At 38.3% G+C, this 27542-nt stretch overlaps 1 protein-coding gene and 1 long non-coding RNA gene across 4 annotated transcripts; one reads left to right on the top strand and one right to left on the bottom strand.

The window, feature by feature from the left end:
• Positions 1 to 179: 179 nt before the first annotated feature.
• Positions 180 to 24377, bottom strand: LOC123592068. The gene is made up of 3 exons (XR_006709573.1): positions 24328 to 24377; positions 17393 to 17441; positions 180 to 349 (listed from the first exon to the last, which is right to left on the bottom strand). It is a non-coding gene; the product is annotated as an uncharacterized LOC123592068 (long non-coding RNA).
• On the top strand, positions 6342 to 27082 carry ZNF330 (zinc finger protein 330). Of its 3 annotated transcripts, XM_045466914.1 has the most exons (11): positions 6342 to 6540; positions 6749 to 6885; positions 8632 to 8764; positions 10638 to 10657; positions 10751 to 10821; positions 12988 to 13067; positions 18704 to 18830; positions 19271 to 19375; positions 23691 to 23737; positions 24801 to 24918; positions 26118 to 27082. In XM_045466914.1, the coding sequence occupies exons 3-11, from the start codon at positions 8645 to 8647 to the stop codon at positions 26390 to 26392; spliced, it is 963 nt and encodes a 320-aa protein (XP_045322870.1). In that variant the 5' UTR covers positions 6342 to 6540; positions 6749 to 6885; positions 8632 to 8644; the 3' UTR covers positions 26393 to 27082. The 3 variants fall into 3 exon arrangements, with proteins under 3 accessions (XP_045322870.1, XP_045322863.1, XP_045322856.1); XM_045466907.1 differs by lacking the exon at positions 6749 to 6885 and having other exon boundaries at positions 6342 to 6549; XM_045466900.1 differs by lacking the exon at positions 6749 to 6885 and having other exon boundaries at positions 6344 to 6540.
• Positions 27083 to 27542: the final 460 nt, after the last annotated feature.

Below are 27542 nucleotides of genomic sequence, written 5' to 3'. Positions count from 1 at the left end.
CTCTGTGCATGACTCACCACTACAGAATTGAGCCTTGTGTCAGACTCTGTGCTGAGTGTGGAGCCTGCTTAAGATCTCTCTCCCTCTGCCCCTCTCACCTGGTGTGTGCATGCTCTCTCTCTCTCTCTGTCTCCCAAAAACAAAAAATAAGACAATAAACAAAACAAAACAAAACAAAACAAAATAAAGGGCTTGTACAAAGGGGAATGCAGCATGACATTGGGGCAAAAGTCATCTTAAGTTGGCAGAATCCAGGTTGAAGTCATGAAGGTCTATAGCCAGCAAGGATCAGCATCAATTCTTTAGCTTTCGTTGGCCTGGTATCTGAGTGCTCAAAGGGGTTTAGATCCTGTAAAGATAATGCAAGAATGTGCATCAGGTCAATCTTTACTTTTGAACCAGCACTGGGAGTTTTGTTGATAGAGTCATAGGCAGTTAACGGATATGAGCAGGGAACAGGTGCTTTCTGGCTGATAAAAGCAGTGAGGCACAGGGCACCTTACTGGCTTAGTCAGTGGGAACATGTGACTCTTGATCTTCACCTTGGAGTTGTAGGTTTGAGCCCCATGTTGGGTGTAGAGATTACTTAAAAATAAAATATTTTTTAAAAAGGGGGGTTGTGAGGCCAAGTTCCAAACAGTCTGGACAGACCCCAAGGGATATGCACACATTCTCCCCTATGACTACTGCCCTACAGTAAACTATAGCTTTATTATATAATACATTTACATTGCAGTTTTAATCCTCCTCCCTTCACCCCCAAGAATGGCTGCCATAACAATTTCTGAGAGGGGACATATAAGACCAAAAACTCCCCCTCACAACTCATAGGAGAAGTCCTTTAGACAATTGGTTGCAACCTTAGTCAGACACTGCCCTGCTATGACCCATAACCCATGCAAACACAAAAAGAGAAGACAACCCTGAACCCTGGTGTCATGGCCACCTCTGGGCCTGCCAGCTCTTCCATCTTAAGAGTGTCCTTTTGCTTAAACTGCTATTACATTTTTGCTTAAGAATTTGGCTCTGAATTCTTTCTTGGCCGAACTCAAGAACCGAGGCCAGGTAATGGGACTCACCATTGCCATTAACACTGATTTATGGTCCCTGATATGATTAGGCTATCTATCTCCTGGCCTGATAGTGGCTGTTGGCTCTTAAATTTTGTTGTTTGTTCAAAATTATTACCTACTGGGTAATAATAATAATAATAATAATAATAATAATTGTAATTCTTCTGTAATTTCAACATAAACCAGGAAGTTCTGCAAGAAATGTGTTTTGGGCAAGTAGTGCAGGTCAGACATAGTTGACAAGATGGTCAGGGGCCTAAAATGACTTTTCTTGTGTCAAGAAAGCTATGCCTCATCTTTCTTTTTCCAGGGACCCTTAACTCTTTCTGCTTATGGCATTGCATATGTTTTTTGATTAGTATTGTTCCGACAACTAAAAGTATAGCTAATGCTTCACATCTATCTGTTGTTCTTTTTCTTTCACCAGAGATAATCACAATCTGAAGTTAATATCATTTCTGTGGATGTTTGGATACTTTTACTAGGTATATATGTATCCATAAATAATGTATGTATATAATTGGTTTTTTGTTTTGCAATTTTACCAAATAGTATTTCAATTAGATTTCTCCTTTTTTTTTTTTAAGTTTATTTATTTTGAGAGGGAAAGAGAGACAGAGTAAGCTGGAGAGAAACAGAGAGAGAGAGAGGGAGGTAGAGAATCCCAAGCAGCCTCAGTGCTGTTAAGTGCAGAGCCCGACACAGGGCTTGATCTCACGAACCATGAGATCATGACCTGAGCTGAAATAAGAGTCAAACACTTAACTGACTGAGTCACACAGGCTCCCCTTAATTACTAGAACTTTATAATAAATAAGGGTATTCTTCTTTTGCTGGTGTTTAAAATGGTCTGAGTTATTCATGGGTCTTTAGCCATCCATATGAATTTCAGCATCAATTAATCATATTCTATTAAAAAGTTCCTGTCAGGATTTGATTTGAACTGCATTTGCAGTTGAATTTAGAGACAATTTCCTTGTGGTTTTTATATCCAAAATTGTTTTGTACAGTTCTGTTGTTTTATACAGGTAATGTTTAAGATTTACCCTGTTAAATGAATTGATTACCCACTTTTGCTTTTTGCATCTCCCTCCTTTCTGAATTCCTTTTTTATCATTTTGAAGTATACTCTTTGGAATTCTTTCCATGAGGGTCTGTAAATGGAAAAGATTCTTTGTCTTTGTCTGAATATTTCTCTACTTTGTCATCACTTTTGTAGTGAATACTGGGAGACACTACCTGTACCTCTCTTCAGAAACAAAAGACTTAAGGGTGTGGGTGGCTTAATCATTTGGGCATCCAACTCTTGGTTTTGGCTCAAGTCATGATCTCTTGGTTTGTGAGTTTGAGCCCCGCATTGGGCTCTGTGCTGCTGGTGCAGAGCCTGCTTGGGATTCTCTCTCTCTGCTCCTCCCCTGCTCTCTCTCTCTCTCTTTTTATCTCTCAAAAATAAATAAAGTTAAAAAAAATAATAAACAAAGGACTTATTCCCTGAGCTGCTGGAGGTTCAGCAAGCTGACAAATTTCAGCTGTCAGCCCTCTTCAGTAGTAGTCTAGCCCAGTGTTATACTCATTTTCCTTGTCAGCTCACATCTAATGACTATCACAGGTATATAAAGGTTGAGCCCACTTGCCTCAAATCTGAAGGGACATCCCAGATTCAAAGTTGAGGTCTCCATTAAAACTAGAGTATAGGCCAGCTCTTTCTTCTGTCTAATCCTGCTACCATCCCTTCCTCAGGAGTTGTTCCCAAAGCACTCCCCGATGAACTCTCTATATTCATCTCTGACGCAGAGGACCTCCAGAGAAACCAATTTAAGATAGTTGATGTTAGGAACGATTCAAGAAAATTGAATCATTCAACTTGAATCATTGGCCACATTGACTATCAGTGAGGACCTCCTCATTGGTGATAAATGTAGGACAGACAGACCTTGGCATGAGGGAACAGCACAATAGGTAAAGCTTTCATCAGTAGTTAACTGGGATGTATTCTAAAGAAAGATAATATACTAGTGGGTGCACTTAAGAAATATGAGGGAAACAATAATCTTAAGGACAGAGGAATTGGCTGTTGCTAAGCAAAATCGATTCTTTGGAAAAAGCAAAACACTGAGATGGGTAATGGCTATTAAAAATCTAAGAGTCAAATCACAAAGCTTCTTTGGTAGCAAATAAAGAGGCTTTTATCTCCTGCAGTGGGAGGGGAGAAAAAGCTGAGGAACAGGCCCAGCACTAAATCATAAGTGTGGCAGAGCTCCAAAGGAGATTAACAGCCATGCAGCTCAGCTAGGTCGGTTATGCCAAGGTCAGAATGCTGGATCGTAAAGAAAGAAACCCTGATGCAGAGAGCTGGGTTGTGATACCTGAAAATCTTGAATGCCTAGATTCTCCTGAACCCTCTGTGTCTGAACATGGCCCAACATTCCTGACTAGTGGGTACTGCCTCCATCACACACACCTTGCTTAAATACAATGTAGAGACTTCTTCCTCCTAGCACAACTAGTACTCCCTTTAGGATCTGTCCCTAACCCCCTCCCAGCCACTGGGTCAATAACTTGTCATTCTTTACAATGTAATCTGGCATAATTATTGTAATCACCAGCAAGGGCAGAGTGGCAGCAAGGAAGAGGGCTCTGACACTCAGAATATTAGGGAGATGGATGAAAGTATATAGTGTCCCCAGGAGCAGAATGGATCCCCAGGCCGCAAACAATGATCTTGCTCAGTGTGTACAATCAAAATAAGCCAAGGGAGCACATGACCAGGAGACTGAGAACAATATTCCAATAACGAGTCACAATTATTTGCCCAGTTTTTAAGTCTCAGCCAGTTTTTGGATCTAGCAACCATGGGCATTGAAAGGGCTGCCAGACACCCAGGAGGAAGACCCTGAAACATCATAATGGTGTATACTGTAATAATTCACCCAGAGGGTTATTTCCCAGAGGGCTCTTCACTGTTTTACTGGCTAACTGTATGTTAGGAAGACAAGAACATAAAAAGCTTCTCAGTGGATGGCATATGTAGGAAGTCACCTGCCTTCTGTTAAGCTTTACATTAAAGACATTTGCAAAACTGTAATACATACAACACTCTTCTATGTTTTCTATTAAGGAAAATATAACGTTTTTGTATAAATATTTATACTAAGATGTAATAGATGTGTTATTCTTTAAATGTTTATTTATTTATTTTGAGAGAGAAAGAGACAGAGCATGTGTGCTACTGTGCACAGAAATGTGGGAGGGAAAGAGGACGGGAGTTGGGAGGTGGGGAGAGAGAGAATCCCGAGCAGGCTCCACAGTCAGCACAGAGCCTGAGGTGAGGCTCTATCTCACAACTGTGAGATCATGACCGACCATGAGATCATGCCTTGAGCTGAAATCAAGAGCCAGACGCTTGACTGAGCCACCCAGGTGCCCCTAAATATATTATTTCTAATGAATTAATAAATGTTATCTTTTAATTTTTTTGTATGGTAAATATCAATAGATATAGCCCACATAAACAAAGGTTGTTAGAATCTTCAGTTTTTAAGAATTTTTAAGGGGTCTTGAGACCAAAATGTTTAAGAATTGCTGCAACAGACAACCCCACAAGCCAAACCATCTGTGTAATCTTGGGGCAAGTTTCATAGTCTTTCTGCTCAAGGTTCCTCATGTGTAAACTCAGGAGTTAATACTACATATGTAAAGTAGAATGTCAGGAGCATAAAATGAAGTATAATCATTATTGATGTTATTCTGTTTTCTCTGTGAAATATAATATCTGCTAAAATTGATGGAAAAAGTGATGGACGGTTGAGGAAAGGGGAGAAGATTTAATAACACCATATGGACCATGGGAATGACAAATCTGATTAGGAATATCTAGAAGGATTGAAGGGCAATTTTTTTTTTTTTTTAATTTTTTTTTTTTTCAACGTTTATTTATTTTTGGGACAGAGAGAGACAGAGCATGAACGGGGGAGGGGCAGAGAGAGAGGGAGACACAGAATCGGAAACAGGCTCCAGGCTCCGAGCCATCAGCCCAGAGCCCGACGCGGGGCTCGAACTCACGGACCGCGAGATCGTGACCTGGCTGAAGTCGGACGCTTAACCGACTGCGCCACCCAGGCGCCCCTGAAGGGCAATTTTGAGAGCATTGTGGAAGTTAATAACTTTGGATTCAGAATAAAACCATGATTGTGTACTCCCCCCCCCCCCTTAACAATACTAAGTCCACTGTAGAAAAGAAAAGGCAAGCTGTCGAATTAACAGTATTGGGAATGTTCCAGTTGGTTTGATGAGAAAGAAAATAAGGCAAATTGTGATTGATGTGATGAACTGCATTTCATAACCTGGGGCAAAAGGAATGGAAGAAAGCAGAGAGATAATCGATAGGGAGAAAATTGAAGAGCTGACATTTGTGGTCTTCGTTAGGAGGGAAAATTGAGTGAGAGACTTCGTAAAGTAGGAGGATGGATAGTTTGTCTGAATTTTGGATTTCAGTGGTGGAGTTGATCCACCTGACCACACAACCTGGAGTGTGGTCATGAGAGTAGATGCCTGTAGTGGCATCGGGATGATCGCTCCTGGAGATGAAAAAAATCTAGAGCCCAAGAGAATGGGTTTGGATGTTAATGTCATTCTGGGTGATGGCAGAAGTTAGAAGTCAGTTTCCAAAGTTTTCCATCAATAAAGTGTGGGTAAAAAATAGCAGCAATGAAGGAAAAATGTGGCATTGCTATAGAGAAAGGAGGAATAATTATCTGAATGACGTACTGGGGAACAACAGCATTGATCCTACTTCCTAACCGACAGATACAGAAAGTGCAAAAATGAGCACCCTTCACTTCATAGAAATTTAAAGCAAGCAGCTTTTGTAAGGGAGAGGATGTTAGGTTTCAATTAAGGGCAAGGCGGAACACACACTAAAGGTCCAGAATGTGGGAGAATTTGTTCACAAAAGAATGGAGTTCACAGTGGAATGTTAGGCATAAAAGATGCAGGTAGCAGAAAGTTTCCAAAAGAATTAGGCAAGAATTTTCTGTTCGAGTCAACTGATGCAGTGTCAAGTTTGTGAATTCATTTCCCTCTTCCTTTAGATTTCTCCTTTTCTGAAAAAATAAAATTGACGGGCCTTCCCGTTCCCTCTCCTCCTGCAGTCCATTTTTCTTCTTCACTCAGGCATTCTCTTCCCGGCTCAGTCAAATCCTCCGCAGGAGTGGGCGGGCTCAGGGCGGAGCAGACAGAAGTAGGCGGGCCCTTCCTGTCGACGTGCTGCCGTAAGGGCGCTGCTGACATAAGAGGACATCCGGTCCGGTTTCTGTGTTGGAAATTGCTTCTCTCCGCCCTTCTTCGGTTTTAGTAGGTTCTTCTCCCGGAGTCCTGTCCCGCAAGTTGGATTTGCTGCAGCCGCGGGCCGGTCTCACGCTGTTCCCTGCCCCTCTGCCCCCGGAGTGAGCCCGGCCTCCCCGCGAGGGTGAGCTAGGTCGGCCTGGAGCGCGCGCGAGGGAGGGTGTCCCGCGGGCGGGTGATGGTTGTCAGTTCCCGAACCGCGTGGCACCTTCGCGGTGGCCTCTGGACTCCCCTATCACTCCGCTGGGTGCGATGATTGCGGGCTTTTCCTCCAAAGGCGCGCTGACCTCGTGCCTTTTTCCTCATTTGGTGACACGGGCCACGTTTTACAGAAGTCGAAACGGTACCGGAGAAGGGCTTAAAACCATCTAAGGCTGAGAAAAAAATTCATTAAGTTTCCAGAACAAATTGGAGAAAAAAAATGGAGGCTCAACAAAAAATTCACCGGGCGGGCACGCCGTGATTGTTTTGTGAGTTCCTTTGGCAGGAGCAGTACACATTTTTTTCACCCTGTAGATTTTTGTCGTTATAAATCCTGAAAGGGTGATCTCCTGGGCTTCGATGTTACTTAGCCGACCACCTATTAAACCTCCTGGCTTGATTTGTCTGTATTTTTAAGTCGCAGCTTCCCACCCCACTTGGCTTTTGATTGGACATTTTGAGTTGGAACCCGAAGTAGGAAAGCATGAGTGACCTTAGTACATGTTGGTGCATGATTTTGCCCAATTGTAATTGGCCCTTTAAATAAGAAATGGGAATTTCTTAAAGGTGTGATTTCTTGGAACTCTGTCCATGTATCATGGATGTGTTTTGGTTTCTTTGAAAAGAATGTTCATGCCTTCAGGGAGGTTGTCACAGTCACCAGTGAAACTTAATCCTATCCTTGGAAGTTTAGAATTTGTAGATTTTTAGTTGGGCCTAGAAATGTAAATCTGTATTTGTTAGGAATTTTTACAGTTGATTTTTGAGAATCACTCTTAGAGAAGACTTAAAAAGTACATATTTTGAAGAATATTAAATTTGAGATTCATGTTTCAAAGCAGGTACATAGACCCATTCATGCCTGTGTCACTTCGTTTATTGACTACTTAATATATACCAGGCAGGACTGGTATATAAACATTGTCAAGAAAGACAAATCCTCAGAGAACATGTTTTCAGATTGGATGAAAAGCCAAATAAAAATGTGTTATGCAGTAAAAATCTTTTTTTTTTTTTAATGTGGTAGTTCTTTCAACTAAGTGATGAAAGATGAAAGCCTGTTTTAAAGTCCTTTTTTATATAGGACTTTACGTGCATACTCCTATGTAATACTCTTAAACATAAATTTGAACTTTGTTAAAATTATGTACTCTAGAGAGACTTTTTTTTTTTTTTTTTTTTTTTTTTTTTTAACATTTATGTATTATCAAGAGACAGAGCATGAGCATGGGAGGGGCAGAGACGGGGAAACAAGAATCCGAAGTAGGCTCCAGGCCTGAGCTGTCAGCACAGATCCCGTCACAGGACTCGAACCCACAAACCACGAGATCATGGCCTGAGCCGAAGTCCGATGTTTAACTGACTGAACCACCTAGGCACCCCGATAGACATTCTAACATAAGAGTTGAAGGGCAGCTTGTAGAGTCAAAGCAGCTATAATACTTTTAATATCTTTTCAGAGAGAGAAGTTTGGCTTTGCGGTTAATGCTGTCATTTGACTTGACTGTCAGAAGTTTTGTTCAGATATTATATAGGAGAAGTAAGACTTGTTATACTTCAGATCTTAACATCAAGTTGTCTGAATTTATAGTTCAAAAAAGTAATATAGGCTGGGTAAATGGTAAACTTTTTAATTATTTCTTGCTAATGATATGCCCAATAACTTTTTAATTTGGTACTGAGTAATTTTTAAAGAATACTTAACATCAGAGAAACTTTCTTTTTGTCCTTCAGTGGGAAAGGAAAACTTTTAGCTTTTGGGATAAATTGGTCTGATTTTTATATTTTTTAGAATTGTTTGGAAATGCAAATAAGTTCCTCATTTTAAAAGTCATATATTTTATTTGAGATAATGTATATGTAATATTTCATAAAGGCTTAAAATGCCCTTAACAGTCAAAATGACAGAGTTGAGTTTAAATTTTAAAGAGAGTAAAAAAAAACACTTCATTCTATTTTATTTAGGATAGCGAATACAACCAGGCATTTATATCTTCTCTGTTCTCTTGTGTAGAAAGAGCAGTAAAATGCCTAAAAAGAAGACCGGTGCAAGGAAGAAGGCAGAGAACCGCCGGGAACGTGAAAAACAGCTCAGGGCGTCAAGAAGCACCATAGATTTAGCTAAACACCCATGCAATGCGTCAATGGTAACAGCTTTTTTTGATATCTGTTGATGGTTGAAAAACTATATAATCTCTGAAAAATGCCTGAATAAAATTTTGCTGAATACATTGTTGCTGCATACATTTTATTGAATTTCAAATCTGTGTTTTGTCCCTTGTTTTTATTGACTCTGAGTAGCAGTGAGTGAGTTATTTATGTATTTATTTATTTCTTTGGCTGCTGTTGGTGATAGATAGGAAACAGTAAATACTAGGAACTGTGATATTTTCTAGCTTTTCTAACCTTATATGCATTAACTTAATTTGTTCTATTAGTTGGAAGCTTTTCATTATTTCTCTTAGCACTTCTCAACTCCTGTGATTTCTTTTTTCTAAACTTTTCACTTTTCTGGACCTCTCTTTTGGCTAACTATTACCTTATTTTCCTGTGCTCGGTCGGTTAGTCTTGATTGTTCCTGGGCTTCTTTGGTCAAAGCGTTAAAAAGCGAGATTATCATGTGATTATAACCCCTTTCCTTTCTTTGACTATGTTTCTCTTAGTTGTCCCTTATTTCTCTATTTCCAGTCTTCTCTACTTTTTCTATTCCTGCTACTCCTCAGTCTTCTTTTGTTTCATCCAAACATATGAAATGCTTAATATGACTCAGTTCCACAAATGTTTCTTGTGCATTTACTTTTTGCCAGGTACATTTTAGGCAAAAAGATGGGGTATAGATAGATGAGTGACGCAGCCCCTGTTTCCACAAGTTTATAGTAATCAGTTGTCTTGTTGTTTGTAAGTGACAAATCCAACTTAAGTAACTTTAGGGAGAACTAGAGTTTATTGACTAATATGTAGTTGGGAAGGGCATGGATGTAGCTGGAACTCAGGGACAACTGGAACAAACTTGTAGTTCCATCTTTTGCTTGTGTTTCTTTTTGCTTATTAGTTCCATTTTCTCGTGTTGTCTTACCCCATTTGTTTGGGTTCGTACGTACTGGTAGCCTGTGTATCTCACATCACATAATGTCCTCAGAGAGGGAGAAAACTCAGATTGGACTTGGCCAGGTGCCCAGCCAAGGCTAACGTTTATGGATGTCATCACGTGTGGGAGGGACCAGGATTACATAACACAGGACAGATGGTAGAGACTCCCTTCAGGGTCATTTTTTAGAGAAGACGGATATGGAACAGACAAAACAAGAAATGACTCACATACATAAATATACATAGTGAAGGCTAGAGTTTGGTAAGTGTTGTCTTGTCACAAATGTACAATTAAGACTAGGGTACATCTGGGCTAAGAGGTGATAAATTTGAGTGTGTTGATGGGGTACAGTTCATAGAGGAGGTGGGATCATCACCAGAACTTTGAACAGGTGAAGATTGTAAGGATAGGCTTTTCAAGGAAAAGTATTAGAATAGTAAGGCATGGAAAAGAGAGAGTAGAAGACATATTTCATGAATGACTGACAATAGCAACTTGAATCTAGAGAGAATAGGCTAGCAAGGTTTGAAAGTGTTTAGGGACCAGATTGTCGAGAGCTTTTAGTACCATGTTTAGGATTCTAGATTTTCTGGGAGCTTCATCATACTGTGTTCTGAATTTCTTATGTCCATTCTGTAATACTTGTCTGACTAAAAAACAATAACAACAACAAAGAACACAACCAAAACACAAACCACTGCTTTATTTATTTCACCTCTTGTGGAGATACCACTTCTTGCTCTGTGTGGTATGCCCAAGAACATACCTTTATTATTAAAGTATGTATAGATGCTTGTTTACATGGGTGAAATTGGAGACTTTGGGAAGTGTTAAATTTTAACATGAAAAATAAGGTATTTTTTATAATGCAAGTAAATTTGTAGTTTTCAGTCCGTAGAAACTTAATGTTCTGTTTTTATATTTTATAGGAATGTGACAAGTGTCAGAGGTAAATATTTATTTCTTTTTATATGTAATAACAGGATCTCTCACCTTTTATCTGATAGTGACCCTATTTTAAAATTTTATTTTACATGACAAGGCGGCAGAAGAATAGAGCGTTTTGCTATTTTTGCAATTCTGTACAGAAGTTACCAATTTGTGCACAGTGTGGTAAGTATATGATACCTAAGGACATATGCCTTTTCTTTTCTTTTCTTTTTTTTTTTTTTTTTTTAAATGTTTGTTTATTTTGAGAGAGAGAGGGAGCGCAAGCAGGGAAGGGGCAGAGAGAGGGAGAGAGAATCCTAAGCAGGCTCCACCCTGTCAGCACAGAGCCCAACACCGGGCTCAATCTCACAAATCCATGAGATCATGACCAAGATGAAACTTAACTGACTGAGCTTAACTGGACGCTTAACTGACTGAGCCACCCAGGCACCCCTATATGCCTTTTCTTTTATCAAACATTTGTTTTGTAGTTGATCAGTTTGATTCTATGGGTTTATCATTTTTAACAGTAATGTTAAGACTTATTAATGAAATAGCAAATTGTTATTTGGCTTGTCAAACACTATCACATCTTGATTTTGTCTCTCTGATACGTTATAACATTATAAGATCAGATTTCAGACTAATAACATTTGGTGATCTTAATTTTTAGTTATACTAACTTAGTCTTGTTGATATCTATTTGTATGCTTTTTTTAAGTTTTGATTCCTGCTGAAATTGCCCACAGTATCTTAGACCATTGAGAATCATTTTATTCCACATTTTCTTGGTGCCAATTTTTTCTTTTTGGCACTTAGCATATGATTCTTGAGTTTCCTCATATGTTTTCCCAGGTGATTGCAATTGAGTTCCTAAGCCATGTACTCAGTTGCCAGATGTAAGTGAAAACCTTTATTCAGAGTAAATGATTATTCAAAGTAAAACTAAATGGTAGTTCATAGAACAACAAGGTTGGTGCTTCGAAAATAGTCTTCCACAGAGTACTTGAGATATTAATAGGTGTTTCTTAAAATAATGCATACATTTGAGAAATGCTGTTTGTTTCATGTCCTCGTTTCCATCTGGGAGATTTCTATTACATACTTTTATGTTAAAGGTTCTGAAGACTTCCAGTAAAGAAACCTGATTCATTTTATTCACGCCATACTTCTCAAACTTTCGTTTCAACAAATGTCCCCTTTGGTTATGGGATAATAGTTTAAGGTAGAACACAGTTTGCGATATGCTCATTTAAATGTGTTTATGTATGATAACATGGCAGAAAATTAGCAGTGTTTAGGGCTATATCCCTGAATATTTCTAGTGTAGTTTTAATTTTCAAAGAGGCCATGTTTTTAGGTTTATATAAAGTTAATGAATTAGGTAAGTTGCATAATCATGGTTTGGTTTGGTTTGAGATATTCTGTGGAAAGAAGTAAGAAATAACTTCAAACCAGACTGTTTATTGTGAATTACAGACTGTAAAATTTATTTCAAAGCATATCTTTTTAAAATCTGTATTAATTCATCTGAAAATTCATAAGATTTTAAACTACTTTACTGATTGTTAGATTACAAACTCTAACCTGCAGTTTCTGATTTTTAGTACAAACAGTAATTAGCGTATAATTTTATCATGCAATACATTTTTTTTTTTCAACGTTTATTTATTTTTGGGACAGAGAGAGACAGAGCATGAACGGGGGAGGGGCAGAGAGAGAGGGAGACACAGAATCGGAAACAGGCTCCAGGCTCTGAGCCATCAGCCCAGAGCCCGACGCGGGGCTCAAACTCACAGACCGCGAGATCGTGACCTGGCTGAAGTCGGACGCTTAACCGACTGCGCCACCCAGGCGCCCCATATCATGCAATACATTTTTATAGATTTACTAATAAATTTCTAATTTTTTTTAAAGTTATTTATTTTGAGAGAGAGAAGACATGAATGGGGAAAGGGCAGAGAGGAGGAGGAGGAGGAGGTGGAGGAGGAAGAGGAGAAGGAGGAGGAGGAGAGAGAATCCCAAGCAGGCTCCTCACTGTCTGTACAGAGCCCAATGTGGGGCTTGAACCCATGAACTGCGAGATCATGACCTGAACCGAAGTCGGATGCTTAACCGACTGACTCACCCAGGCTCCCGTAATAAATTTCTAATCTTAAAAGAGCTGATTCAGGTTAGATCTCAGTTATATCTAGCTTCTTTTTTTAGTAACATAAGCAGTGAACTGCTGCTTTCTATCCATTTTCAAATTATTTCCATAGGAATTTAGGCTAGATAGAAAGCGGAATCAGTGAGTACTTACGTGTACTACTTTGCAAGGCTAATAATGCACATTTGTTTCTTTACTAGGGAAAACCAAGTGCATGATGAAGTCTTCAGACTGTGTCATAAAGCATGCTGGTGTTTATAGTACTGGCCTTGCAATGGTGGTAAGTTTTTTGTCTTCATCTCTTAGACTAGCGGGTTTCCAAGAATAAGAAGTCTTTGTGACCAATGGTGATTTTTTCTAAATAGCACTGCTTTGTTCTTGATTAAGTCAATCTGGAGTTTTTCTGGATTATCTGTGGAATGTTCTTTGTATGATTTTCCTTTAATACCCACTTGTTTTTGATTGCTTCCTCTTTTCTTTTTGGAAAACATACAAGAAATGGAAACTTATTTAAAGTTGACTTAAAAATTCATTTGTCCTTGGTACCTTTCTAGAGTGTCTTATTCAGACTTCATAGAACTCAGCACTTACTATACTGAATATCCTTCTTAAGCAAGGTTCAGGCTTTGGTTACAAGGTAACCTAGTTTCAAAAGAACGTAACGTTAGTAGATTTTTTATAGCTTTACATTTCAAAAAAGAATACATATTTAACGTAGGCTTATACATAATTTCCTCATTAGATGTAGAGTTTTCTAAGGAAATTCATTGTTTAAAATACAGGCATACCTTAGAGATATTGTGAGTTGGTTCCAGACAATTGCAATAAAGCAAATATCACAATAGAACAAATCACATGAATTTCTGTATGATTTATATGATTTCCCATTGCATATAAAGGTTAATGTTTAGGGGCACCTGGATGGCTAAGTTGGTTAAGTCCCTGATTTTGGCTCAGATCATGATATCACGGTTTGTGAGTTGAGCCCTGCTTTGGGCTCTGCACCAACAGTGTGGAGCCTGCTTGGGATCCTCTCTTTTCCTCTCTCTGCCCCTCTGCCACTTGCGCAAGTGTGCAATTGCTCTCTCTCTCAAAAATAAATAAACTTAAAAATAAAGGTTACGTTTACACTATACTGTAGTCAATTAAATGTATAATAGCATTAGTCTAAAGAAACATTTTACGTACCTTAATTTAAAAATATTGCTATAAAATGTTAACCATCACCTGATCTTTCAGGGAGGGAATTGTAATCTTTTGCTGGTGGAGGTTCTTCCCTTGATGTTGTTGGCTGCTGATCAGGCTGGTGGTTGCTCATGGTGGGGGTGGCTGTTACAATTTCTTAAAATAAGACAGCAATATAAAGTGCTGCATCAGTTGACTCTTCTTTCACCAATGATTTCTCCATAACACGTGACACTGTTTGATAGTACTTTACCTACAGAAGAACCTCTTTCAGAATTGCAGTCAGTCCTCTCCAACCCTGTCACTGCTTTTAAGCCAGTTTTTTTTTTTATTTATTTATTTTTTTTTAACATTTATTTATTTTTGAGACAGAGAGAGACAGAGCATGAACGGGGCAGGGTCAGAGAGAGGGAGACACAGAATCTGAAACAGTCTCCAGGCTCTGAGCTGTCAGCACAGAGCCTGACGCGGGGCTCGAACTCACGGACCGTGAGATCATGACCTGAGCTGAAGTCAGCCGCTTAACCGACTGAGCCACCCAGGCGCCCCGCTTTTAAACCAATTTTATGTCATATTCTCAGTCGTTGGCTGTCATTTCAACAATCTTCCCAGTGTCTTCATCAGGAGTAGATTCCATCCCAGAAACTACTTTCTTTATTCGTAACAAGGAGCTTCTCATCAGTTCAAGTTTTACTGTGAGATTGCAGCAATTTAGTCCCATCTTCAGGCTCCACTTGCTATTTCTACATCTACAGTTACTTTCTCCACTGAAGTCTCGAGCCCCAGTAAGTTATCCGTAATGGTTGGAGTCAACTTCTTCCAAATTCCCATTACTGTTGATATTTTGATCTGTTCCCATGAATCACTAATGTTCTTGAAGGCATCTAGGATTGTGAATCCTTTTCAGCTTTTCAATTTACTTTTTCCAGATCTATTAGATGAATTACTATCTATGGCAGCTATAACCTTATGAAATATATTTCTTAAATAAAAAGACTTGAAAATCAAATGACTCCTTGATCCCTAGGTTGCAGAACAGATGTTGTGTTAGCAGGCCTTTCGAAAACAACATTAATTTCATTATATGTCTCCATCAGAGCTCTTGAGTACCAGGTGCACTGTCAGTGAGTAGTAATATTTTGAAAAGAATTGTTTTTTTCTGAGCAGTAGGTCTCAACAGTGGGTTTAAAGTATTCAGTAAACTATGTTGTAAATAGATGTGCTGTCATCCAGGCTTTCTATTTCCATGTATTGAGTATGGGCGGAATAGATTTAGCGTAATTCTTAAGGGCCTTAGGCTTTTCAGAATGGTAAATTAGCATTAGCTTTAACCTGAAGTCACCAGCTTTATTATTAGTCTCTAATAGGAGAGTCAGCCTGTCCTTTGAAACTTTGAAGGCGGGAATTGACTTCTCTTCTCTAGCTATAAAAGTCCTACATGGCATCTTCAATGTGGGGCTATTTTGTCAGCATTGAAAATCTGTTGCCTGGTGTAGCCACCTTCATTAATTTATCTTAGCTGTATCTTCTGGATAACTTGTGGCAGCTTCTATATCAACTCTTGCTGCTTCAGCTTGCATTTGGATGTTATGAAGATGGCTTCTTTCCTTAAAGCTCATGAACCAGCCTCTTCACTTGAAACTTTTCTTGACCTCTCAGCCTTCGTAGAGCCGAAGAGAGTTAGGGCCTTCCTCTGGATTAGGCTTTGGCTTAAGGGGATATTGTGGCTGATGGGATCTTGTATCCAGACCACTCAGACTTAATCCATATCAGCAATAAGGCTGTTTTGCTTTTTTATCATTCATGTGTTTATTGGAGTAGCACTTTTAGTTTCCTTCAAGAGCTTTTTTTGTGTGTGTGTATTCACAACATGGCTGAGTATCTGGCACAAGAAGCTTACTTTTGGCCTGTCTTGGCATTCAGCCTGCCTTCCTCATGAAGCTTAATCATTTCTAGCTTTTGAGTTAAAAGTAAGAAATGTGCAACTCTTTCACTTGAACACGTAGAGGCCACTGTAGGGTCATTAACTGGTTTGATTTCCATATTGTTGTGGCTCAGGGAATAGAGAGGCCCAAGGAGAGGGAGAAAGGTAGACAGACAGCTGGTCAGTAGAACAGTCAGAATACATACAACATTTACTGATTAAGTTTGCTGTTTTATATGGGCACAGTGTGTGGTACTCCAAAACAATTACAATAGTAATAACAAAGATCAGTGATCACAGGTCACCATGACAGATAAAATAATAAAGTGAAATATCATGAGAATTACCACAGTGTGGTGCAGAGACACGAAGTGTGCAAGTGCTGTTGGGAAAATGGCACTGATGTTGCACGGAAGCCACATACCTTCAATTTGAAAAAAAAAATTACACTATTTGTAAAGCGTATAAAAAAATGAAACGCAATAAAATGAGGTATGGTGTAATTAAAATAGTAGTGTTGTGTGATGGATTTTACTCTCTCTTCCTTTCAACCAATTTTACTGTATTCTGTTGTGTGATTTTATGCTCCGGTGCAAATTTCATTTCATGAGGAAGGCAATAGTATTTAGATGTCAAACAGATATTTTATTTATTTATTTATTTTTTTAATGTTTTCTTTATTAGAGAGAGAGAGAGACAGATCATGAGCGGGGGAGGAGCAGAGAGAGAGGGAGACACAGAATCTGAAGCAGGCTCCAGGCTCGGAGCTGTCAGCACAGAGCCCAATGCAGGGCTCAAACTCACAAACCATGAGATCATGACCTGAGCCGAAGTTGGACACTCAGCTGACTGAGCCACCCAGGCACCCCAGATATTTTATTTATAGTAACTTCTCAAGGACTTAATTTTCCATCATGAAGCAGATCTTAATATATTCCATGTGTGCATATCTTAAAGAAGCAAGAAACTAGACTTATTCATAAGTATCTTGTGAATTCCTCATTTTAAATATAGGATTTTCAATGTTATCTTTATTCATAAATCAATGTAGTCTTCCTTGGTAGCTTGCTTATGCCCAAATTTATTAAACGCTTTTAAAAAAATTCGCTAAGTTGTAGGGGCACCTGGGTGGCTCGGTTTCATCTCACGTCATGATCCCAGGGTCGTGTGATTGAGCCCCGCATTGGACTCCACACTGAGTGTGGAGCCTGCTTGGGATTCTCTCTCTCCCCCTCTGTCCCTCTCCCTGCTTGCACATTCTCTCTCTTAAAAAAAGAAAAATTGAAAAAAATTCACTAACTTGTGTGAATGTGAATGATTGTTTGCATAAAACATTTCAATAGACTCCTGTGTCGTTAGCTTTACATTCTAGAAAAATGATTTTCTGGGAATCTTCTAATTGTCTGTTGAAATTCCCTCTACCTTCTCTCTTCTTGATCCTGCTTTGCCCTGGGAGCCTGACCTGTGTGTATGGATTGGATCAGTGGCTTTCTTACCTTATGGCTTCACTTTGGGTTCACCCAATGGAAGACCTTGGCAGGAGACCTGTAGATGGGAGGATAATAAAATCTGGGTGTTTATTCTCCCTCGCTCACTCCCTACCAGGTTATCCTAGTTTGGGCATGATTTGGCCACAGTTTCTCTCTATATGGCTATGTAATCCTCTCCATACTGGTTGTTTCTTAAGATTCTGGTAACTCCTTCCGCTCCCTTGTTTCAGGCTCAGGGGTGGTAACTACATCATACCTTATGTTTATTCTAAGCCCTTCCTTGTCCTTTGTAAATTATTTCTTTTAAGCTTTTAAACTGTCCTGGATTATTCTGTATGTCATCTTTTTGGTGCTAGAACACTGAATGTTCCAAGAAATGTATTTGAGGATTTGCAATCCACAGTGGTAATCCATATTTACATCTCAAAAAACATCCTTCCTATTTGCTCTTTATGGCTTCTGTTACAGAGTCTTGAATGCTAAACACTGAATTGAGGTTCAGAACACTGTGGTTTAAATCTCAGCTCCACTATAATTTTGCTCTGGGATTTGGAGTTAAGACTTGGGCCACTGTTTATTATCTGTAAAGGAAAGAACATCTAATCCCATTTTCTTAAGATTCATTCTAGCAATTAATATTCTGTAGATGTCATTGTGTTATCGAAAGGTATAGTTGGTCTATCTTGATGTAGAATTGGAGAGTCTTACCCTGTTTTTTAGTTTTACATATTTTATTTTCTTTTTTTCCACAAAGAAATGTAGTAATGATTTAAATCATGAGTTGCCTTAACAAAAAAAAGATGCTGGCAGAAGTTTAATATTTTTTCTCAGTTACTCCAGAAAAGCTATGTAAATTACTGTATAAATGATTCAGGAAGGAGTTTTCTTAATTCAAAAATATTTCTACTTGAAAAAATTTCGTTACTGTGATTGCTGTAGATAAGAACGCTTAAAATGTGGACTCCAGACATCATTTGAATTAGAATTCAGTTTGAAGGCAACACTTGTAGCTCCGTGACTTACTTTAATGATTAGGATTAGGGTTAAGTATATAGTTTCCACCTTGCTTTTTCTTTTGATTTATAGACAAATTTTGTATATTATAAATAGTTGTTGGTGAAGTAGTTTGATTTTCAGAGAACCCTCTTTAATTTTGGCTTAGTGTAAACAAAATTTTTTCTTTAGTGAAGCCCCCACTATTACTGAGGGTTGTTAAATTCCTAAACGCATACAATTTTGATGGTTGCCATTGGTTAAACAACGGTTGCAGCCAGGCAAGTGACAAAGATTCATTTTTTGTGTGTTCCTTGGTTGCAGGGTGCAATATGTGACTTCTGTGAAGCTTGGGTTTGCCATGGGAGGAAATGTCTCAGTACACATGCCTGTGCCTGCCCTCTTACTGATGCTGAGTGTGTGGAATGCGAAAGAGGTGTCTGGGACCATGGTGAGTGATTACATATGAGCAATGAACTTCACTGTAAGAAGGGCTGACTTTGACACATTCTGGATGTTCTTTTTGTGATTTTTTTTCAGGATACTGTCAATCCTGACTACTGTTGTGGTTACCAATTTAGTTGGAAAAGGGATTTATACTAGCAGTAATAGTCACTGTTAGGACTGCTTATGTAAGCCAGTAGGGAGGGGAGTTATAGGACCGCAAGTGTCTGTAAGCATTGCAAGTAGCCAGGAGATAGTGGGAGCCTGCTTTTTTATGGTTCACTTTGGCAGTTTTCATCGAAGCCTTTACCAGAACAAAATCTGCTGTGTCATTTTGGTATAAATCTGAAACAAATTGCTTTCTTATTGAGCAGTGTTATGAATATGAGTTTTTTAATTGAAGTTTATCATTTTTACATTTGTGGGTTTTATGTTTTCATCCAATAGGAGGCAGAATATTTAGTTGTTCCTTTTGTCATAACTTTCTCTGTGAAGATGATCAATTTGAACATCAAGCCAGCTGCCAGGTTTTAGAGGCGGAAACATTCAAATGTAAGTTTTTATAAATTAGATATCCTTTGGGGCGCCTGGGTGGCTCAGTTGGTTAAGCGTCCCAACTCTGGGTTTTGGCTCAGGTCATGATCTCTGGGTTCCTGAGTTTTGGTCCTATGTGGGCTCCATGCTGACAGTGTAGAGCCTGATTGGGATTCTGTCTCTATCTCTCTCTCTCTCTCTCTCTCCACCTCTCCCCTGCTTGCGCACACACACTCTCTCTCAAAATAAATAAGCTTAAGAAAAAAAATACACTTGGGGCGCCTGGGTGGCGCAGTCGGTTAAGCGTCCGACTTCAGCCAGGTCACGATCTCGCGGTCCGTGAGTTCGAGCCCCGCGTCAGGCTCTGGTCTGATGGCTCAGAGCCTGGAGCCTGTTTCCGATTCTGTGTCTCCCTCTCTCTCTGCCCCTCCCCCGTTCACGCTCTGTCTCTCTCTGTCCCAAAAATAAATAAAAACGTTGAAAAAAAAAAAAATTAAAAAAAAAAAAAAAAAGAAAAAAAATACACTTAAAAAAAATTAGATGTCCTTTGTACCCAAGATTCTGAGTAGTATTAGTGTTAGACTCTGGAGCGCCTGGGTGGCTCAGTTTGTTGAGTATCTGTCCTACTCTTGATTTCGGCTCAGGTCGTAATCCCAGGGTCATGGGTTCAAGCCGCACATTGGGCTCCATGCTGGGTGTGGAGCCTGCTTGAGATTCTCTCTCCCTCTGCCCCTCCCCAGCTCACACCTGCACTCTCTTTCTCTCACATTAAAAAAATATATAGTGTTAGACTCAATGAAAAAAGAGTCTAGTTTTTCATGCAGCTTCTTATGGACTGTAAGTCAACTTAGTATCTATTTTCTGTTTTTAAAGAAAATTCAGAACCACATAGTCTTTTATTTTTTTCAATAGGGATGCTACTGGCATCTTGGTTGGGTCATTTCTTCGTTTTGTGGGGTTGATCAGGCATTATAGGACTTGTAGTTTTCCTGGTACAGAGTATTAAATATCATTTTTAGTTCCAAGTTACTGTAACAACCTCCACTCCCAACCCCACAAAAACCCCACATACATTTCCAAATGCCTTCAAGTAAGTCATACGTGATACTGCCCCTAGTTTGTTCCATGTAGTTGGTATCAGTGATTGTTAGACAGGAGTATGCATCAGAAACATCTGGGGGCGGGGGGTGTTTAAAAAATATAGGTGCCTAGGCCTCATATCTGGAGAGTTTGTCTTTGAAGTTTGGTAGGTTCAGGCATGTATATTTAACCTGCACACATAAGTGTCATGTACCTTCCAATTTAAGAACCCAGTGTTACCAACTGGGTATTATCAATGGTATTACATTTACAGATAGATTACAATTTATTTCTACTTTATTGATTCTCAAAAGCTCAAGATTTAGAGTCAAACATTAAATTCTCCTTACTGGTTATGTGATTTTGGACAAATCACCAAATCTTTCTAAAGTTGAGTTTCCTTATATATTAAAGAAGACGCTAATTTCTTTTTCAAGGAGTTAATTAAAATGAGAATCCGTATAAAGTGTTATTGTACCTGTTACTTAGAAAGCCTTTATTAAATAGTAGATACCATTATAGGAAAGGCTGAAATTCCCCAGATGGTCACTTCCTTGAATTTGGTTCTTGTTTTGATATGAAATGCTCGTCTCTGTATTTTATAAATTTAAAGTTGACCCGTTGTCAGTTTTAATGTATATATAAATACATACATATGTAATTCTTACAGTGTTCCTATAGAAACTCTCAGAGGTTAAAGAACATCTCAAAGTATATAGCATTTTTGAGCCATTCTTAGGTTTCTGCAAAATGTGTAATATAAAATTGACTTACTTTATTTGGGGCTTGAGAGCTTTGTGTATTTTGTAGCATTTGAACCCCAAAGATCGGCAGTTCTGAGTGATAAGACTATGATTTCATCAGGAAGTTTTAGTGATTCAGTAAAAGACAAAGGAAAAATACAAAATAGACTATTGACAGGATTTTAAGATAAATCTGTCAATCATGTCTTTGATACCTGATAATTAAGGTCATTCTCATTGCAGGCTTACTCATTGCAGGCTTACTTCTAATTTAAAACGGCTTGTTATCAGTAGGCTTTGAAGCATCCCAACCTCCTGTCCTTTAAAATACCCTGGGAGCTCCTGGGTGGCTCAGTTGGTTAAGTGGTCATCTTCTACTCAGGTCATGATCTCATGGTTCGTGAATTTGAGCCCCACGTTGGGCTCTCTGCTGTCTGCACAGAACCTCCTTAGGATCCTCTGTCCCCTTCTCTTTTTGCTCTTCCCCCAAGTGTGTGTTCTGTCTCTTTCTCAAAAATAAATAAGCACTTAAAAAATAAATAAAATACTCTGAAGACATGGAAATAGACTGAAAATGAAAACCATTCCTAGTCTAAGAAAGTCAGGCTATTTTTGGAATCTGGGCGAAATGCATTCTTTATATAAATGTCCAAGATTGTAACTCTTGGGGAGAGAAATAACTGGGCAGTTAATTGGAGTGCATGTGTATGGGGTTGAGGTAATTAGGGAAAGGATAGTGGCAGGGCCATGTTCCATCCTAGTTTGAGTTCCCAGAAGAAAAGATAAGGGTAAGATAGGCAACAGCTTGTCTTTGTGGCATGTCAAAGACTCGGGTAGTGTGGATAGGAAAAGATTCTGTATCGGAAATGCCTGGTGTACGCTGGGAAATTGGGTAGGGAGCTTTGTACTTTCAGTATGTGTTCTGGCTATGTACTTGAAAGAGACTTATAACATTTTAGTTAAATATATCCTTTTCTTTTGACTGAATGAAAAGGGAAACAGAAAACCCCGCCTGGGCATATCTTCAAGTGGAAATGATTGAGAGTTCAGATTTTTTTCCCCTCACAGACTGAATGAAACAGTATGGTTATTATTGGAGTAATTAGGTATACCTCTTATACCTAATATAGTTAACCCTTGAACAATATGAGGATTAGGGGCACCAACCCTCTGTGTAGTTGAGAATCTGCATATAACTTTTGACTCCTGCCAGTAGCGAACTGTTGACCACAAGGCTTACCGATAACATAAATAATGGTTGATTAACACGTATTTTGTGTGTTGTATGTATTATGTCATATATTCTTACAATAAAGTGAGCTAGAGGAAGTAAAATGTTATTAAGGAAATCATAAGGAGGAGAAAATACACTTAAAGTACTGCACTGTACTTACTGAAAACATTTGCATATAAGCAGACCTGTGCTGTTCAAACCGTGTTATTCAAGGGTCAGCTGTACATAGTAAGTACTCAGTTGATTTTTAACTTTTATTATTAGCACATAGGACAAATAATACATATCCAACTGAATTATTGGTATTGCTGTAGAAAAAAGGATAGTGGGATAGAAGCAATAATAATATACCTATTTGAGAATCATTTCTGATAAAAAAAAAAAATACTTGCCTGTTCAGATTAAAAGGGTTCCCCATGAACCAGGCAAAATTAAATAAAAGAATTCCCAAATTAGCAACATCTGGTCAAATATTTGAAGTACAAAGATAGGCTTTCTTTTATTTGTTTTCCTTTTTATTTTTTCAAGAACTCTGAATAAAAGTTAATAGTTTACATTCAGGCTTTATTAGGGTACAGCTTAATTTATTTTCTCTCTATACCTCTGGCACTAATTTTTTTTCTTCCATTTCTAGCACAGTCAGTATGTGCCAGGTATTCTGCTTTTCTAATGTATTTGTACTTACGTTTAGGTTTTTCCTCAGTAATTACAGAGAATAACCCAAGTTAACATAGTTTAACGAAAATAAGGATAAAATATTTTGGGATTTTTTTCCTATCTTTTACTGCCCACTTGAACATTACTCTCTCTTCATAGTCACCTTTTCCACCAGAAGTATTCTATTCTCTTATCAGACATTATGCAAAACATAGCAATAGTCTGCACCATTAGGAGAAGTCCTATATTAATGGAGAAAATGATTCTTTATAAAATGTAAGCATTATATGATTAAGGGAAGAGCTTTAGCCAAGTGTTGTGGGAAAAAGGATGTCTCATTGCAAGTTTTCTAAGTATAATTAAGTTTGCCATCTCCTAGATCTGGAAAAGTGGAAGGAGATTGTAGAATAATTAGCACCGTACTAACTAAAGAATGCTGGGTATGTGCAGTTTGTTCTTTTCTTCTGGCTGGGGATTCCATCTCATTTTTATATATCCTCTAGGTTATACTGAGACAGGAAAAAAATGTTAATAATCTAAGTGCATCAAGTATAAATCTGTGGAAAATAGTGTTTTAATTTCAAATTTGAATCTGGACATTATGTATTTTCACCCATAGGTGTTTCATGCAATCGACTTGGTCAGCATTCCTGTCTCCGTTGTAAGGTATACTGGTCTATTTTTTATTTTTTGATTTTGTTTTTAATCCCAGGACTTTTCCATCTTGGATTATTTATAGCTATAATTAATCTACAAGGGTCTTTAAACATTATGTAGTTTACTTCTTTTATTTTGGAGATTGTGAAATTGAATTAAGAAAGCTGAGTGACTTTCCAAAGGTCATCTAGTTGGCTTGTCTTAGGGTTGACACTAATGCACATGTCTGCTGAATCTTGGCTCCTTGTTTCTACACATTATACACATTACATTTTATGGAGAGTATTCTGACCAAAATGTTGAGAGTATATTTTAATTAATATCAAAATTCACTTGCTTAGGAAAGTTTAAGTAAAGTGAAGATTGCCATAATGTTCCATGTCCTTAGATCTTGTGTCCAGCATTTCTGTTTGTCAAAGATCAGGTGCACTGATTCTCCTCCTGTCAGAAACATTTCCCTAGTTCTTCCTTCTGTTCCTAACCCTATCTCTTGGTTCTCTCCCAACTTTGCTCCCATTTTACCAAATGGCTTTCAAGTGTTGTCTATGCTGTTCCCTCTGCTTTAGATCCCTTTTCCGATTTTGCTTACCCTACTGTACCTTTATTTTCCTTCAGATCTCAGCCAACACTCCATGTTTTCCAGGAAGCCTTTCCTGAATCCCATATCCAGTTTAGTGCCCCTCCTCTGCACTTCCCTTTCAATGCACAGTGTCTCGTAGTTGCCTTTCTACTTGTCTGTGTCACCAGTTAGTTGTGTATTTGAGGTTGGATAGGCTAGTCACCATTATGTCACCAGGGACTTTGTGAATGCTCATGTGTTTATGAATGAATAAATGTGTTTATACTATCATACCCTGTGTATAGTTTCTGTCTTATGTTAGTGTGTAGTTCAGAGGGTCCTGGCAAAGACCATTTCCCTTGAGAAATTTAAATCAGGACCAATCCCAACAAAACTCTTAATCTTTACCCTTAACAAAACTGTGTCTTTAAAGTTCCTTGAGATATTGAATGATAATTTTGTGTATTTTTTGAATTATTTATTTACGTGCTTATTTTTGCTTCTCCTATATAGGCTTGTTTCTGTGATGATCATACAAGGAGCAAGGTGTTTAAGCAAGAAAAAGGAAAACAGCCTCCCTGCCCCAAGTGTGGACATGAAACTCAGGAAACTAAGGATCTCAGCATGTCAAGTAAGGTTCTTCTTAAAATACCAATGGAGGGATTTTGTTTTCTTGCTTAGGCAAGATTTATCTCTTTTTTTTCTCTATTTTTGTTTTTGCCACTTCTTCCTATTTGAAAAGATGAATGTGTTCTCTTAAGCAAATGGAATTTTATAGCCTTTGAAAATTTTTAGGTGAAGTTTCTCAATTTAACTTGAGAAATATACCATCATTCACTTTGATATTTGGCATTTGACTCAGTTAATGACACAGTGAATACTGAAATTTAAGACCAAAAAGAGTGATTTTTCCATTTCTGCTGAAGCTTTCCTTGTTAAATAATTGAGTAGCTATAAATCTTTAATATTTGAGTGCTGGTAGTCTTCGGTACTTGGAAGTTGGAATTCATTCTGAAGTCTTTTTGTAGGTGTGTGGTATTTGAGCAGCTATACTTACGATGTAATATATCATTCTTATAGGAAATTGTTTTGTGGTTTTTGTATAACTTTTCTATGAAAGAATAAGACTACTGCAAACATGCTTATAGTAATGCAGCTCACAGTTTTATTAAAGAGAATTTGACTCTTTACCAAATACAGCAGAATGGAACCATAATTCTAAATGACTCTGACAATACTTTTGTTTAATCAAAGGTGTAGTTGCACAGTGAGGTAGGATTGATGATTTGCTGGTTTTTTGCACTAAACTATATTGCTACTTAGAAGAAATGAAGGGCTTTGTCTTGAAGGTCACCAGAATTCTAAAATAGCTCTTTTAAGAAAAATGTAATGACATGAAATCAACTGTTCTGTGATTTGAAAATAGAATTTTAACCCATCAAATGAAGGACATTTTAGTTTTTAACATGCCTTATTTGAATTATATTTGGAGAGTGCTCTTAGTCTTACTTTGTTTTCCAACTTTTTCTAGATTTAATGAAATGACACTGTTCTCCTTATTATTTGTTATATATGGTATGTGCATCAACTCTGAGTAGGATAGAGTTGATTGTTGTTACTAAGGTCTCCATTCTTTCCAGTGAAGGGAGGAAATTAGGAAAATGGGAGTAAGAAGCAGCCAATCAAATGCATGTAACTTTGTATATTGTAAAGGAGAGTGTTCCGATTCTTTACATCTTCACTCTCCTTTACATCTTCACTCTCCTTTACAATATACAAAAGATGTAAAGAATCGGAACAAAGTGCCACGTACGTATCTGTCTTTTGTAGCACGCTCCCTGAAATTTGGCAGGCAGACTGGAGGTGAAGAAGGAGATGGAGCTTCTGGGTATGATGCCTATTGGAAGAACCTTTCTTCTGATAAGTATGGTGATAGCAGCTACCATGATGAAGAGGAAGATGATGATGAAGCAGAGGATGACGAAGAGGAAGAAGACGAAGTAGGAAAGGATTCAGATGCGGAGCCGTCAGATTTGTTTACCAATTTGAATTTAGGGAGGACCTATGCCAGTGGCTATGCTCACTACGAGGAACAAGAGAACTAGGAGAGCTGCTTGCCCATGGGTGACTGTGTCTGAGAGGAGCCAGGATATGTGTGCTTGATGAATTGAGTGTGGGTGTTCAGAAGTGCTGTGCAAAAGACTGGTCACACTTACAGGAGCAAGGAGTAGGGCATAGCATTTTTATAGGAACTGATAATCAGTCTCATAGCATAAGAAAAATGAGTTCCAAATGTTAAGATGTGTATCGATCCAAGCAACTGAAGTGTCATGGATTGGATTTTTGCTGATTTTAGTTATCAGTGGGTTATGCCAATTAGATACATATACAGGATAAATGAACAGGATGGTAATATATTCGTTGGAAATTAAATTGTTGTTTTTATTAAAAAACACTGCTTATATTCGTTTTGTCTGATTTTGTAAAATGTGACGGGTTAAATGAATTACTGTGTTTTTCCCTGTAGGTCTGCAGGATGAAAGTCAGATGTTAAGTTCTAAATTTTCATTAAATATTCATGTTATCTTAAGTAGTCGTGATATGTATGTTTTAGCAGTTGACTCATTTCATTTTTTTCTAAACAATGTATGCCCTGAACAGTACCTGTTATTAATGCCTAAATGTATAGACCAAGGTGAGTACATAGCCACTTTTCAGAGACACAGGGACAGAAATAGTATTACTACACAGACGTTTTATGTATTTCTCTTTGAATAAATATAGTATTTCACTTACATACTTTTGATATTTCTCATTCTCCATTTTTTAATCATTTTGGAAAGCATTCCGATGTTTATGTAGAAACTGCTTCATTTTTTTGTGTACTCTGAAATAGGTAGCAGAGATTAATGGTGTGGTAGATGCAGAGTTACGCAGCCAGACCCCCAATATCTGTGGTGAGAGAAGAACAGGCATTTGGTTGGCGCAAGTTCAAGTTGTACACCTTGCACTGGCGGTGAACTGGGCTGGTGTGGGAGGGAGGAATGCGTTAGTGCACTGGCTGGCGTTTGAGAAGTATGGAGAAAATTGTAACTGTGAGGATAAAAGGGTTGTATGGCTATTGCTAGGCCATTCTTATTCTATAGAAACATAATGAACAGCTGAGGGCAATAACAGGCAGTGGGAAGCCAGGTGTGAAAGCCAGAGGCCCCTGGAACTAGTTTTTCATCTGAGCCTGATGGCTGAGAAAACTGA

The sequence above is a fragment of the Leopardus geoffroyi genome, chromosome B1 (genome assembly GCF_018350155.1).
Source record: "Leopardus geoffroyi isolate Oge1 chromosome B1, O.geoffroyi_Oge1_pat1.0, whole genome shotgun sequence".
In the NCBI taxonomy this organism is placed as follows: Eukaryota; Metazoa; Chordata; class Mammalia; order Carnivora; family Felidae; genus Leopardus; species Leopardus geoffroyi.
The sequence above is the reverse complement of the archived record's forward strand: the minus strand, read 5'-3'. Positions and strand labels throughout refer to the sequence as shown.

Excerpts from the sequence above, each read along its gene's own strand:
- ZNF330 (XM_045466914.1), top strand. The coding sequence starts at position 8,645 with ATGCCTAAAAAGAAGACCGGTGCAAGGAAGAAGGCAGAGAACCGCCGG. Across the intron at positions 8,765-10,637 it reads ACCCATGCAATGCGTCAATG|GAATGTGACAAGTGTCAGAG; the intron begins GTAACAGCTTTT and ends TATATTTTATAG. Across the intron at positions 19,376-23,690 it reads AGAGGCGGAAACATTCAAAT|GTGTTTCATGCAATCGACTT; the intron begins GTAAGTTTTTAT and ends TTTCACCCATAG.